The sequence below is a fragment of the Canis aureus genome, chromosome 10 (assembly GCF_053574225.1).
Source record: "Canis aureus isolate CA01 chromosome 10, VMU_Caureus_v.1.0, whole genome shotgun sequence".
NCBI classification, from domain to species: Eukaryota; Metazoa; Chordata; class Mammalia; order Carnivora; family Canidae; genus Canis; species Canis aureus.
Window position 1 is genome coordinate 4,603,320 of NC_135620.1, and position 13,291 is coordinate 4,616,610.

A 13,291-nucleotide genomic window follows, 5' to 3' on the forward strand; every position below is an offset into this window, starting at 1 on the left:
CAGGTATACAAGAGATGTACTTAAAAGAGAGAGAGAGAGAAAGAAAGTAAAAAGGTTTGTGGAAGACAAGACAAGCCCTGGTGTGTTCTCCTGAAAATACTGCGTTCCTGGCTTCCCTGAGTGGGCCATGGAAGGCCAGGCTAGGGAAAGATGGACCTTCCCCTGATAGCTGGTGGCATTAGGGTAGCAACAGACACTGCCTGCCCTCTGTGGAACATGGGAGCATCAGGCTTCAGCCCATGGAGTTCAAGTTGCCTACAGGTCCTATCTCTTCCTGCCACCCTCCAAGTGGCACCTGACCAGTCTCCTGCTCCTACTCTGTTCCTGTCCCTCCTAGCAAGGCTTTGGTTCAGGCCAGGAGCAGCTACATTATTTGTAGGCTCAGGAGCAAAATGAAAAATGTGAGGCTCCTTGTTCAAACATCATTAAGAAGTTCAAGATGGCAACAGCAGATGGGGGCACCTGGGTGACTCAGTTCTTTAAAGCGTTTGCCTTCAGCTCAGGGTCTTGGGATGGAGCCCTGCATTGGACTCCCTGCTCAGTGGGGAGTCTGCTTCTCTCTCTCTCTCTCTCTCTCTCTCTCCCTCTGCCCCTCCCCACTGCTCATTCTCTCTCTCAAATAAAAATTTTTTTAAGATTTTATTTATTTATTCATGAGAGTCAGAGAGAGAGAGAGGGAGGCAGAGACACAGGCAGAGGGAGAAGCAGGCTCCATGCAGGGAGCCCGACATGGGACTCGATCCGGGGTCCCTAGGATCACACCCTGGGCTGAAGGCTGCACTAAACCACTGAGCCACCCGTGCTGCCCTCTCTCAAATAAAATCTAGAAAAACACATGCAAAAAACAAGATGGCAACAGCAGAGCATTGTATCAAGTGTAGGGACCTTCTGAGTGTGGTCCTGAGTGACTGCACAGGTCACACACACATAAAGCTAGTTCTGGCTCTAGTCCTCCCTTTTGGCTACTTGATGGACCCACCCACAACCACAGCAGCGAAGCTGAAGTCCTCCTGTGCCAGCTTAGCAGTCTGTCTAGGGGCTGCCTTGCCTCCCCTCAAACCCTTCTCGAAAGGGCTATCCCTCAGGACTGCCCCACACCTCCCTGCCTCCTTGGGTTCAAATCCTGGCTGATCCTGAATGCCCTCATCCCACTGCTCCTGAGGAAATCCCCCCACATTCCTTTCCTCAGAGAGGTTTAGCCCCACTAAAGAAAACAATACTCATGACACTAGTCAAAGAGTGGTAAAGAAAACAATACTCATGACACTAGTCAAAGAGTGGTAAGGAAGACTTTATTCAGAGAGGATAGTGCAGTGGGGGTTTTGTAGTTGGGGGGGGGGGGAGAGTGGGTTCAACTCCAAATACAAGGAAAATTCAAATTTATGGTGAAGGAGCAGGTAGGGGGAGGGGGGGCAGTGGATGAAACATTACTAAGAGGATACCTCCAGGGGTCAGGAGGCAGCCCGGCTGAACACACCTCACAGGAGTCTTGCGGAAGGCAGGCCAGCCACCACCTGGGCATGGTGGAAGATGACAGGGTATCTGATGTGGCCGATGGGGGACTCTGGCTAAACTAACTTGGCAGGAATCTTGCTAGATCTGGACTAATCAGGAGGGATACCTTCCAAGGTCAGGAGCAAAGAGAGGTTAGAAGCACTTGACCAAAGTGTGGTCAATCGTTGTCACCCTCCCCCAGATAAACACCCCTCATCACCTGCAGTGAAAAGTGAGCCAGCTTTCCTCTGAATTCCGTGGCACTCATGTCCCACCTTTCGTGACCTATTTCACTCTTGTTTTGTTGCAAGAAATAACACATTCTTCTTTTCTGAATCCAGTATAGAGGACTAAGCCCCACCTACTAGGGTGGTGAGTTACAGTCTGAACTGTCATTGTGGGCCAGGTACCTTCTTTGAAGACAGGCTCCCTAATACCGATCGCCACCACCCCCACCTTCAGTCTCAGAGAAATGTACTTCTCTGTGCTCTGCTGACTTGCTACCGTGGCGGGAAGTGTGTGTATATGTTTGCATTCTTCTCGTCCTGTCACTACCATGGACATATATGTGAGCTATCTCCCTCCTCTACCCACAGGGAAGGGTCATGGGGGCAGGGGCCTTTGCCACTATGGCTTCTTCATCTGAGACCCAGGCCTGGCCCTCAGGGAGGCGTTGTAGTGCCTCACCAGGCAGGGGATGGTGACCGGCTCTGCAGCCACAGTCTGGGCACAGGTGCCTGTGAATGGTGAATTAACACTCAGACCTGGAGACTTCCCCACCTACTCCACTCCACCCCCAGCTCAAACCCATGCCAGTCAGGGAAGGGTCGGGGAAGGGGCTTGACTCGAGTCCCCCAGTGCCTTCTGGGCTGGAGTCAGAGCAGACTCTGAGGGATCAAGACAGAAGACACAGCCCTGCCTGGCAATGCCCACAGCCCAGTGGAGAGAAACCAAAATACCAGCAAATCTATGGGTCTGTGGACACAGGGTGGGGGGGTTCTGGAGAATTAGCCTCGTCTGCTGGAGTGCCTCTGGGCAGCTGGGGAGCTGAGGGACCCACCAGGCAATGGAGGGAGGGGCCACTCTAAAGCAGGAGCCACCGCTGTGGCACCTGTGATCAGCTGGTCCCAGAGCCACCCAGCCTGCTCGGGGACCAGGGAACTGGTTTGCCCAGCAGGGATGAGCTAACAGGATCTGGTTCCCTCTGAGCCACCCCAGCTTCAGCTCCCTTGTGCCCTTCCCCCTGCATCTGGGTCTAGCCCTGGTTTCTGGCACAGCTGCCAAGTTTTGGTACCGCCCACCCACTCCCCGCTGGCTGTACTGGCCGGCCCAGCTCTCTAATTGCTGGGTGGGGAGTTAGGCAGAGATGGTACACTGAAAGGTGGACCCCAGCCACTGTCAAGCATGTGGGCACCTGGCCTGACCAGCTCCAGGTTGTGGGGAGGGAGTGACCCAGGCTTGAGGTCAGCATCTAGCTCTGGGAGGGCCTTCTGGAGGGTGACTGGCCCTGAGGCCTCGGTTTGGAGGGATCTGTGGAACAAATTCCAAGGCCCGTGAGAGATAGGCCTGCCTCACTTGAGTGCTCCCAGTTTCCCTCCCTGGGGCAGATGACCGAGGCTCAGGGTGGTTCTAGATGGGTCTCAGCTAGGTGCAGGGGTCTGTCCTGGCCATAGGCTCTACCCAAGCCTGGCCAGAGCCACAGGGGCTGCGGCTGGCGGGAAGAAATAGAGCAGAAGGAGGAACCAGGAAGCAGCCCTCCTGACCTCCCAACACAGGAGCCCCAAACACACCCCCAGACACACCCACCACCAAGACAGCTCCACACACACCTGCCACTTACATGACCATAAACACACCATCCCCACAGCAGACGATTCACACACCCCATTCTCCACCCTAAAAAAGGTGGGGCACATCAGCTCATACTCCAGAGCCCCGCAGGTACCCCTGCACAGCCACTCTACCAGGATCCACCTGCTGGGGCCCAAGGGGCTGCCAGGCATGCCCTGGGAAGGGGGAATCATGGCTGGAGGGTGCAAACTGGGGTTTCTGCAGAGAGCTGAAGAAACAGCTCAGAGGTTGCTGCTGCCCCGCAGCAACTAGAAGGGGAGACGTCTGTGGGCTGACTCCCTTGGAGCAGGAAGCCTATCTAATTCAACTGTTAGCCCCCATGCACCCAAGGCCTAACAGAAGACAGGAAGTGCTCAATGCCTGGCAGCAGTTACAGCAACACACTCATAAGAACGCTGAACTTGACTGCAAGGAGTGGGGAATAGCCACCTGCCTGCCAGACTGGGTCTGTGCTCCAGGCCACCCATCCAAGAGGGAGCAAAAGCCCAGAGGGGAAACCAGACTGCTGAAAGGTTAAGGGTGGGAGTGGGCTTTAGGGGTCTGAAACCCACGGTCAGGGAGCCTGGTGCAGGGCTGGAGGTGGAGGGCTGCTTCCTCTCAGGACAGAGCTTTTCAGAATACAAATTAGGTCACATCTCACCCCTGCTTAAAAATATCCCTTGGCCTTCCAGTGGCTACAGGGAAATGGCCATGTTCCCCACTGTGGTACAGGCCCTTTACCATGTAACCCATCCACAAGTTTTCTCTGCCTGTCTTCCTGTACCTTCCTGCACCCCTCCCATCGCTGTGGACGGTGGGTACGCCACAGCTAGATGGAGATAGAAGGTGCGTTCTGGGAGGGGCAGGTCCCTGCTGAAGCCTTTGGGTGGCTCCAGGGGAAGCTGTCTTAGGCCAGCCCTAAACCCAGCAGGGTGCTGGGTACCCAGGGCCCAGACTTCCTACCAAGAGAATGTTTCATGTTCTAGCAATGCCTTGGTTGACTTGCCCTTTTGTTTTTCTGGGTTCTCTGGCATTGTTCCTTCTGCAAAATCCCACTGGCACTGAAGAAAAGAATTTCAGCCCACACGGCAGCTAAGGGGCCGTGCAGAGTCAGTACAAGGATCCCTCCACTTCCCAATTTAACACATATGCCCAGCAGCTGCACACACGGGAGCAGAGGGCACACCCTCCCATTGACCGTGACCGTGCAGTAAAGGGCCCCTAACACCAACCATCCGCAGGAACAGGCCCTATGTAGCACCCGTGGCCTTCTTGTAGAAAATGTGGTTTTATTCTCGGGGAGGCCAATGTTCCCATCCCAGCCTCCCCCCCTTCCCGCCTGCCCTTCTGTATCACGGGGCTCTTCATTCCCCAACTTCCTTCTCCCGGCCACATCTACTCCAGAAAGCAGGGCTGGGCCCCACCGAGGTGCCCCTCTGCCAGGAGGTCTTGCCCTGGCTCCTGCTGCTTGGCACCCTATCCAGCCCACTGCACCACTGGACCCCCTCCTCCCGGTGGGCCTCCCCACCCCTGGCCGGCTTCAGCAGCTTCTGCCTCAGAATGGTGTAGGGAAGGAGCCAGCTGCCTCAGGGTGGGCTTGTCCAAGCCATTTTCTGGCGTGCTTCTGCCACCCGCTCATCCACCGGCCTCAGATCTTGGAGGACTCCAGCCGAGGGCTCCAGGGCGTCGGAGGCTCCCGCAGCGCGCGCAGCTCCTGCTCCAGCGCCTGGTTGCGGCGGTACATGTCCAGGTAGCCTCCCTGGATCTCCCGCTGATAGCGCAGCACGCGCTCCTTCTCCTCCTGCCACGTCCGCCGCTCCCGCTCGAAGCACAGCGCCTGCTCCTGGGCGCGGAGCCGCTCCTGCACCAGCTGGGCCCGCAGCTGCTCGGCGCCCCCGCCACCCCCTCCGGCCTCGGGGCCGCCCGCCTCGGCCAGCAGCCCCCTGCTCTTGCAGTCGTCAGTCTCACAGCCGCCCGGGGCCTCCTCCCGGGGCCCCTGCTCCTGCAGGCTCCGCACCGCCTCCCGCAGCTGGGCCAGCTCTGCGTCCTGGGCCTGCGCGTGGGCCCGGCTGCCCCGCAGCTGCGTCTTCAGGCTGAAGATCTCCGCCAGCTTCTGCGCCAACTCCGCCTGGGCCTCGCGCAGCTGCTGCTTCAGGAGGCTAATCTCCGCTGTCTTCTGGCACACCTGGAGGGGCACCCCGTGGGCAACGCGTGGGTGAGCGGGGAGGTGGAGGGGCTGGCAGAGGGCGCGACGGCAGGCAGCGAGGGGGACACAAGGTTTCCGGGCGCCTGGTCTCACCTCCCATCGGGCTTCCTCCTCGGGTCGCACGCTGGGGTCGGCCTCTGGGAGGGCGCTGGGGGGCCGCGGCTCGGGGCCCAGGCCCTGCTGCGCGCGAAGCTCTTTGCGCAGCCGTCGCTGCTCCTGCTGAGCCATGAAGAGCTGCAGCTGGAGGTTGCGCTCGCTGCGTTCCGCCTTCTGAGCCACCTCATGCAGCCGCTCCACGTATAGACGCTTCAGCTCAGCCAGCCACAGCCGCTGGCGCTCCTCCAGCACCTGCCGAGGGGAAGAGGTGCCTGCCATGCTGGGAGATCCACGCACCGCCCCACCTCCTGGGCACCCACTGCCAGCTGGCTAGCTCCCATTGCTAGACCTCCCCACAACACCCGACGGCAGCTGGAGCTCAAGAGGAAGTGGCCCCAACACACAGGAGTCTCTCTTCCTCCTTTCCACACAACTCCTAGCAAGGGCCATCAGGGACATGACATCCTCATCTCACACGTATGTGTCTGAGTGACTGAATAACCACCTCTACTTTTCTTACTCTCTTGTGGCCAGAGCCACATAGGTGAGCTGGCGGGCGGCCCTCCTGTCCTTCCTGTACCCCAATGCCAAAAGACAGAACAGGTGCCCTTACCTGTGTGAAGGGATTGGCGCTGTCCTCATCACCAAGGCCCCTCTTGAGATCCTCACAGGTGTCGGGCAGCACGGCCACCACCTCCTCGGTGGTGGTGGGACAGGAGAACTCATAGGGTGGTGGTGGCTCAGGCAGGCAGTTCAGCATAGCTAGGGGCCCAGCCTCCTTGGGGACCCGTGAGGCCCGGTCCAGGGAGCCCCCGAGGTGGTTAATATGGCCCAAGGAGGAGCTGAAGGGGCCAGGACCAGTGCCGGGACTGTGGCCAAAGCTGCCCCCGCTGGAGGAGTCAGATAGGCTGGGCTCGGGCTCGGGGCCACCGTCGTCCAGGCTGAGGGCATGCAACAGCTGGGCACGGGCCTGTGCCTGGCTGGCCCGTGGCCCTGGGCTCAGGGGTGGGTGGCAGGCCAGTGTGTGCAGGCTGCCATTACTACGCCACAGCTTCTGACCCTTGTGCGCCGCCAGGCTCTGCATGGACACGAAGCCTTTCCCAGTGCCCGCCACGGGCTTGAACACCGCTGGACGGATGCGGCACTGCCGGGAGGAAAGGGTGGGTTGGAGGCCCTGGGTGGACCTCGGCTCTGCCCTTCGATGCTCCCACAGCCTCCACGATCATCTCGAGGACCCTGGGGTGCATGTCACCGGGACGCAGTGGCCTCTGACTGAGCCTCCGGCCAGCACAGGGTAGGATTTTCACGTCCCAGCCCCATCCCAGCATCCTCGGAGACCCCCCAGCTCCCCATCCCCAACCTCCTAGAGCAGGCTCAGAGACGCACCTTGTCAAAGCGACCGCGCTCGGGCAGCGAGGTCTTGCTGAAGTCACCGGCCCGAGGATGCTCCCGGTAGTAGAGGGTGGTATAGTCGGTAGGCTCGTTCCGAGGGGCCCTCTTGGTGTTCTTGCCGTCCTTCTTAGAGAGGTGCAGGTAGCTGAAGAGTTCACGCTGGCCCAGGCCCTTCCGGAGGAGCCCATCAGGCTGGCGGGAGCTCCGAGACCCGGCGAGTGCTGCCCGCAGCTCTTCAGGGGAGAAGTCCTGCCGTTCCAACAGACTGCCCACGCTGCCCATGGCAATGCCAGCAGGGCCTGGGGCTATGGCCATGAAGTTTCAACAGGGCACCAGCAGCCGCCTCTGGGGATCAGAAGCCTCCATCAGGGGCAGGTGGGCCCTTGCTACCCCACTTTCCTGATGCCCTGAAACCAGGTGCTCGTTCTCTATGTCAGCTCCCTACCTGGCCCAGGCCCAGGAGGCAGATATGGGTCCCAGAAAAAATCCAGAACGGGATTCCTAGGCTGGCAAGAGAAAGGGGGAGAGGCTCCAAAGCCACCAGCCTAATGCTCCAGCTCCAGCTACGGGCCTGATGTGATTGGGGGAAATGGGGATAGGCCTGGAGTAGCAGGATAGGGCTCTCCACAAGACTGAGCCAGCTGAAGCCGCAGGCTCTGACTCTGACCTTGTACACTCTCCTACCAGGCTCCTCACCCCATCTGGGGGGTGGCCTATGACTCCCATTCCTTCTTTTTCTCTGGGGAGGGGAAAAAACCCAGTTCAGGCCTCTTCCTGCAGTGGGTCAGAGTTCCCCTAGGGAAGCACCTGGCATGGGTGGGGTTGGGGGTTGCAGTGGGAGGGATCCAAACAGGAAGGGCCCGAGGGGAGGAAGGATGGTGGGAACAATGGCCAGTTTCCGGAACAGGTGTCCACATAGTCATAGGGGCAGTGGTGGGAGAAGGGGCAGTGGGAGCCCCTGCCCACCCTTGCCTCGGCAGCCACTCCAAAACCCACCACCAGGCAGGGGGTCCCAAATTTTGGCCCAGTGTGTGGCCAATCACATGTTAGGCTCCAGTTTCCAATGTACTCTTATCACTCAGGGATGCTGGGATGATGGGTCCTGTTCAGGGCCTGGCCTGTAGCCAGGGTCAACACAGGTTGCCTGCAGCCAGGTTCAGCTGCTCAGACATGACCTCCTCCCCGGCAGGTGGCCCAGGGACCAGGTTAGGGACCAGCTCCCACCTGTGCTGAGATCATACCCTGAAGGGTGGGGCCTGGCCCCAGTGCCCCACCGGATCCCCTGTCCAGCCCGGAGACCAGCACACAGTAGAGACGCAGACAGGACCTGCCAAATGAGCGAATGCCACCTTCTCTGCCTCCCGCCCCCCAGGCAGCTGCTTCCATCCCAGTACAGACACTCAGCAGGCAAGCAGCAGCTGTGTGCCCCCCCCCCACATATGCCTCCGGGACACCCACTCCCACTTGAAACAATGGTCGTTAGGAGGGTCCATCTTCCTCCACCATTTCCAGGTTTTGTGTTTGTGGAAGACAAAGCTCTCCGGGAGTGGCAGGCAGGGGAGGCATGGCCCTGCTCCCCACCCGTACCCGGTGGCCAGCTGAGGGCCTCTGAGGAGGTCACAGGGCACTCACGTTCAGGGGAACTCATCCAGTTAAGGAATCACAGGTGCTGGCCACCTCTAGCGACATAGCCCTGTGTAGCGGTCTCACTGAGTCCCGTGATATAGCTGTCATCCCTCTTTTAAGGTTAAGGGCTCTGGGGCTCCCAAAGATGAAGTAGCTTCATCCAAGGTCACAGAACTGGTTGTAATGAGACACCTGTGATCTCAGCAGGATGACTGTTGAATTTTTTTTTTAAGATTTTATTTATTCATTCACGAGAGAGACAGAAAGAGAGAGAAGCAGAGAGATAGGCAGAGGGAGAAGCCGGCTCCATGCAGGGAGCCCAATGTGGGACTCGATTCCGGGACTCCAGGATCACGCCCCAGGCCCAAGGCAGGCGCCAAACTGCTAAGCCACCCAGGGATCCCTGACTGTTGAATGTTGAGCAGGGACGGGAGGGCAGGACGGCACCCACAGCCCAGAGAGTTAGAATCGAAGTATCCTGCTTCCCAGTCAGATACCTCCTTACCACGACAAGTGCACCCCGTGACAGACACCACTGTGTCTCAGGGAGGTGGACAGCCAAGAACCCGGTCTCCAGCCCTGTCCTCACAGTCTCTCCACAGGGACCCAACACTATCACTTCTCCCTTTGCCATGCCTCGTTGCCCCATCTCTGAAGTGGGGAAGACCACCCGCCCTGCCTTCCTTTTGGGGTTCCATTACAGAGACACTGGGGGTGGAAGGTCTCAAGGGCCAGAAACCAAGTGCAAGCATGGGGGTGGGCATGGTGGCAGGGGTGTCAAATAAGTCCACTTCACCCCAAACACACACCACCGCACTTCCCCCGGGGCAGATCCTGGCTTCCTGTCTCCAGGAGAGATAATGGGCACCCTGTTCCCCACAAGGGGTCTCAGGTCCCAGGGGAGAGCCCTTGAACTAGGCAGAGTCAGCTATGGGCCACAGGAGTGCACAAACCGCACACAAACCGCAGTCTGGTCAGTGAACAGCACAGCAGCTCCTGAGTTAGAGGACGTAGCACGGGCGGTCACATCCAATAGCACACACAGTCACGCACAAGGTCACCCTCACGGCGCCAAGCACCCTCTGGGACACACACACATGACACGCGAATGCTCTAGCACTACTCTAGCTCAGAGATCCAGTTGTCCTCCCCATACCCCAAGCTAGATGCAAAGGTGTGTGTGTGTGTGTGTGTGTGTGTGTGTGTGGTGAAGGGCTTCTCTCCCCGTGTGACCTAAGCAATTAAAAACAGCTGTGGAGCTGGAGGAAGGGGACACAGACAGCCCCTTCCTTTTGTCTTCCTCCGAGGCCTTTGCCCTCCACCCCTCCTAGGTAACTTCTCTGGCTGTATTATCATATCAGCTATCCCAGAGGGGCTGGGGCCTCCAGGCTTCCAGGAGGCTCCACCCTGCCTAGGTCTCAGTCTGGGGACAGTCCCTATTCCTAAAAGGGTCCATCCCTCCACCCCCCAATGCACACATTCCTTCCCCGTTGCTTAGAGGCCAAGGGACTGGCCTGGTGAGGCCAGGGCAGCTATGCAGACTGGGCTGGAGAGGATCTGGTGGGGGAGGAGGGAGGGAGAGACAGCAAGTGCCTTGTAGCCCCACTGGGAAGATCACAGGGCGAAAAGCAAGGCCTCCTCCAAATGCCTCCAAGGGCTCTCCTGCCCAGAGCTCAGTACATGCCGTGGGGCTCAGAGTTCTACACAGGGTTGACACCACCCCCTCCTCCACCACCACCACCACCATCACCACCATGCTGGCTAGGTTTGGGCTGGGCCCCAGCTGGCCCCCTGTTCCCAACCCCAGGTCCCAAGACTAGCCAGCAGCACTGAAAGCCCTGGACATAGAGGGGCATCTCTTCCGGGATCAACCCAGAGACAGGAACACAAAGCTTGGAAACCACCCTGGCCATGAAAAGAGAGAGGACACACAGAGAAGCATCCCAGCATCTGTTAGCTGGCCTGATGCTGGGCTTACCACAGCCTCGCAACACGTATACAGGTGGAGAATACTGACATGCTCCACTTCAGAGAGGACACTGAGGCCCAGGAGCTAAAAGCACGTGCCTGAGGTCACCTTCAGCCACATTGGAGAATGTATACAGGCTCCCCAGGTTTAGAAGCCCACCCTGACCCTGCCATGAACCTCCACTAGGCTGACAGGCACATCCAGAGCCAAGTGGGCAGGGAGCTCCCAGTCAAGCCCTGGCTGTGGTTGGCGCCTCCAGAGCCCAGGCCCCGGGGAGGGTCCCACCACCTGCTGGGGGATCAGCTTTTATTGAAGGGAGTGTCTGCAGCTGCTCCTGAGGAATTGGACTGGAATGTCCCAGCTCCAAGAGGGCCAGTGGGTGAGGGGTGCCCAGGGCAGCGACGGGAGAGGCTGAAACCCCCCAGTTCCACAGTGACACCTGAAGAGGCAGAGCCCAGCATCTTAACTCCATCGGAGTGAGTGTTAGTATCATTGTGGAGTCACGTAGAGGTATATGCCACTCTAGTTTCTCTGAATCCTTGTATTTCGTCATCTGAGCTCATCTCTGCAATAGCCTAGTGTGTGTGTAGGGGGGGGGGGGCAAGCAAGGAAACTGAGGCCCAGAAGCCAGATGGCCAAGATCCCACAATGATGAACAATTCCGATTCCCTGGGCAATGTCCTCTTCTCTATGGTTGTCCCAGCTAGGGGTCACCAGCAGCCCTCCAATGGCCACACACTACTGTGTATGTGCATCTGCCCAGCTCACCACACTTGTTTTTCCCAAGGGCATCTGCAACCAGGTAGGTTTGGACCCCAGTCCCTTCAGCATGGAATTCCTCCTGCTTGTGCCAGGGTCAAAGAGAAATAGTGGAAGCACTGCTGTTTGAGGACTCAGCCCTGGAAGCTGCTAGTGCTAGAGGCAGTGGCGCGAGCAGACTGGCCGCATTCATTCACAGTCTCGCACATACACACCCACACTCAGCCAGCCAGCAGAGGAGCCCTGCCCAGGAGGGCCCTGGGAGGAGGCTGATCACTGGGCGCAGGATGGCCCCCTGCCTCGGCTCCCTTCTTGGCTGGGCAGGGAGAGGGCATGGGAGCCCAGATTGCGGGTCTGCCAGGCTAAGCCCCAGGTGCAAAGGAGAGCCCCAATCTGCACGGGGGGGGGGGGGGGGGGCGGCGCTGGGTGCAGGGTGGGAGGTGACAGGTCCCAGCCCAGTCCTCTTTCCCGACACAGCCAGGGACCTGTTGTCCGCGCGGCCTGGCCCCAGTCCGGCCCTCCCTTCAGCCAAAGGCTCTGGCCAGACAGCGATGGTGCTCCGGCTGCCAAGAGCTGGTAGTGTCCCCAAAGGTCGGGATCGCCGGCAGCTGCCGCCCTTCCAGGGCAGGAGGCTGGAGCAGGAAGGGGATACCTCGGAGACGGCGGGAGAGGGGTCTCGTGGGGAAGGCGGAGGGGCAGACGATATTGGCAACCTCACGGAATTGCCCCCCTGGGAAGATTGTGGCGGAGGCGTGGGCTCCCCAGAACTGCGGGAGGTCCGCAAACGACCTGGGGGGCGGGAGGGGCATCTCTGGCCGCCCTTCCCTGGGGCCCGCCCGGAGCGGCCGAGCCAGGGGCGCTTGAAGCCCAGGTCAGGCTCCCGCGCCAAGGACGCGTGCCCCACCCCAGCCACCGGAGGGGTCCGGGGCGCCGCTCCAAGACGGCGCCTTTGCAGGGGCTGCTGAGAGCGGCATAACCCGCCGCCTCCCCTCCGGAGGGGCGTCGCGGTGGGTCCCCGACCCCGCGCCCCGGCGCTTCAGTATCTGGAAGCGGGGGGCACCTGGGCGCACACCGCCCCCCACCCCCGCCCACTTCTCAGACGGGCACCTCGCCGGCGAAGGGCTGCGGCTCGGCCAAGGTCGCCGGGAAAGCGAGACCTCGGCGGCCGGCCCCACCCCCGAGCCCAGTCCCCCGGCCCCCGGCCCCCGGACCCCGGCCCCGGCGGGTCGCACTCACCATGCTGGCGCCGCTCCGCGCTCCTCGCGCGCTGCGGGTCCCCCGCGCGGCTCCGAACCCTCCCTCCGAGCCCCGGCTCCCGGCGGGATCGCGAGGCGGCCGGAGCGGCCGGGCGGCAGACGCCGGGAAAACGCGGCCGGGCGGGCGGACGCTGGAGCCGGATTGGCGAGGGAGGGACGCGCTCCGCGGCGCTCGCTCGCCTGCCCCAGAGGCGGAGGGAAAACCCGGCCTGACTCACCGGCGCGCCGCCAGCCCCGAGCCCGGCCGGGCCCCCGGATGTGGGGGGCGGGGACGGGGGGCAACCCCCGCCCACCGCCCGCCGACCTGAGCCCCGCCCGGGCTCGCAGCGCCAGCCCCGCCGCCGCGCCGCGCCGCCCCGCGCCCCGCGCCCCGCGCCCCGCGCCCCGCGCCCCGCGCCCCGCGCCCCGCGCCCGAGCCGCCCGGTCCCTCGGCCGGCTGCGCGCCTCGCGGACCTCCGGCGGGTCCGCAGCCCCCCGCGCCGCAGCGTCCCCGGAGGGCGCCCGGCCCGCCCCGCTCCTCCTCCTGCTGGCCTCGCCCGCCCTCTCGGCTTCCAGAACTCGGCAGCTCCCGGAGAGGCGCCTTCCGTCCATCACCTCCCAGATCCTCGCCGCCTCCTCTCAGGTAAGCATGATTGCCCCTTCCGAGGTGCGGCGAGGCAGGAC

At 60.9% G+C, this 13,291-nt stretch overlaps 1 protein-coding gene across 1 annotated transcript; it reads right to left on the reverse strand.

The window, feature by feature from the left end:
- Positions 1–1,270: 1,270 nt before the first annotated feature.
- N4BP3 (NEDD4 binding protein 3) lies at positions 1,271–12,806 on the reverse strand. The gene is made up of 5 exons (XM_077911225.1): positions 12,609–12,806; positions 7,013–7,363; positions 6,240–6,770; positions 5,624–5,878; positions 1,271–5,509 (listed from the first exon to the last, which is right to left on the reverse strand). The coding sequence occupies exons 2-5, from the start codon at positions 7,331–7,333 to the stop codon at positions 4,973–4,975; spliced, it is 1,644 nt and encodes a 547-aa protein (XP_077767351.1). The 5' UTR covers positions 7,334–7,363; positions 12,609–12,806; the 3' UTR covers positions 1,271–4,972.
- Positions 12,807–13,291: the final 485 nt, after the last annotated feature.

Excerpts from the sequence above, each read along its gene's own strand:
- N4BP3 (XM_077911225.1), bottom strand. The coding sequence starts at position 7,333 with ATGGCCATAGCCCCAGGCCCTGCTGGCATTGCCATGGGCAGCGTGGGC. Across the intron at positions 6,771-7,012 it reads AGCGCGGTCGCTTTGACAAG|TGCCGCATCCGTCCAGCGGT; the intron begins GTGCGTCTCTGA and ends TCCTCCCGGCAG. Across the intron at positions 5,510-5,623 it reads AGGAGGAAGCCCGATGGGAG|GTGTGCCAGAAGACAGCGGA; the intron begins GTGAGACCAGGC and ends GTGCCCCTCCAG.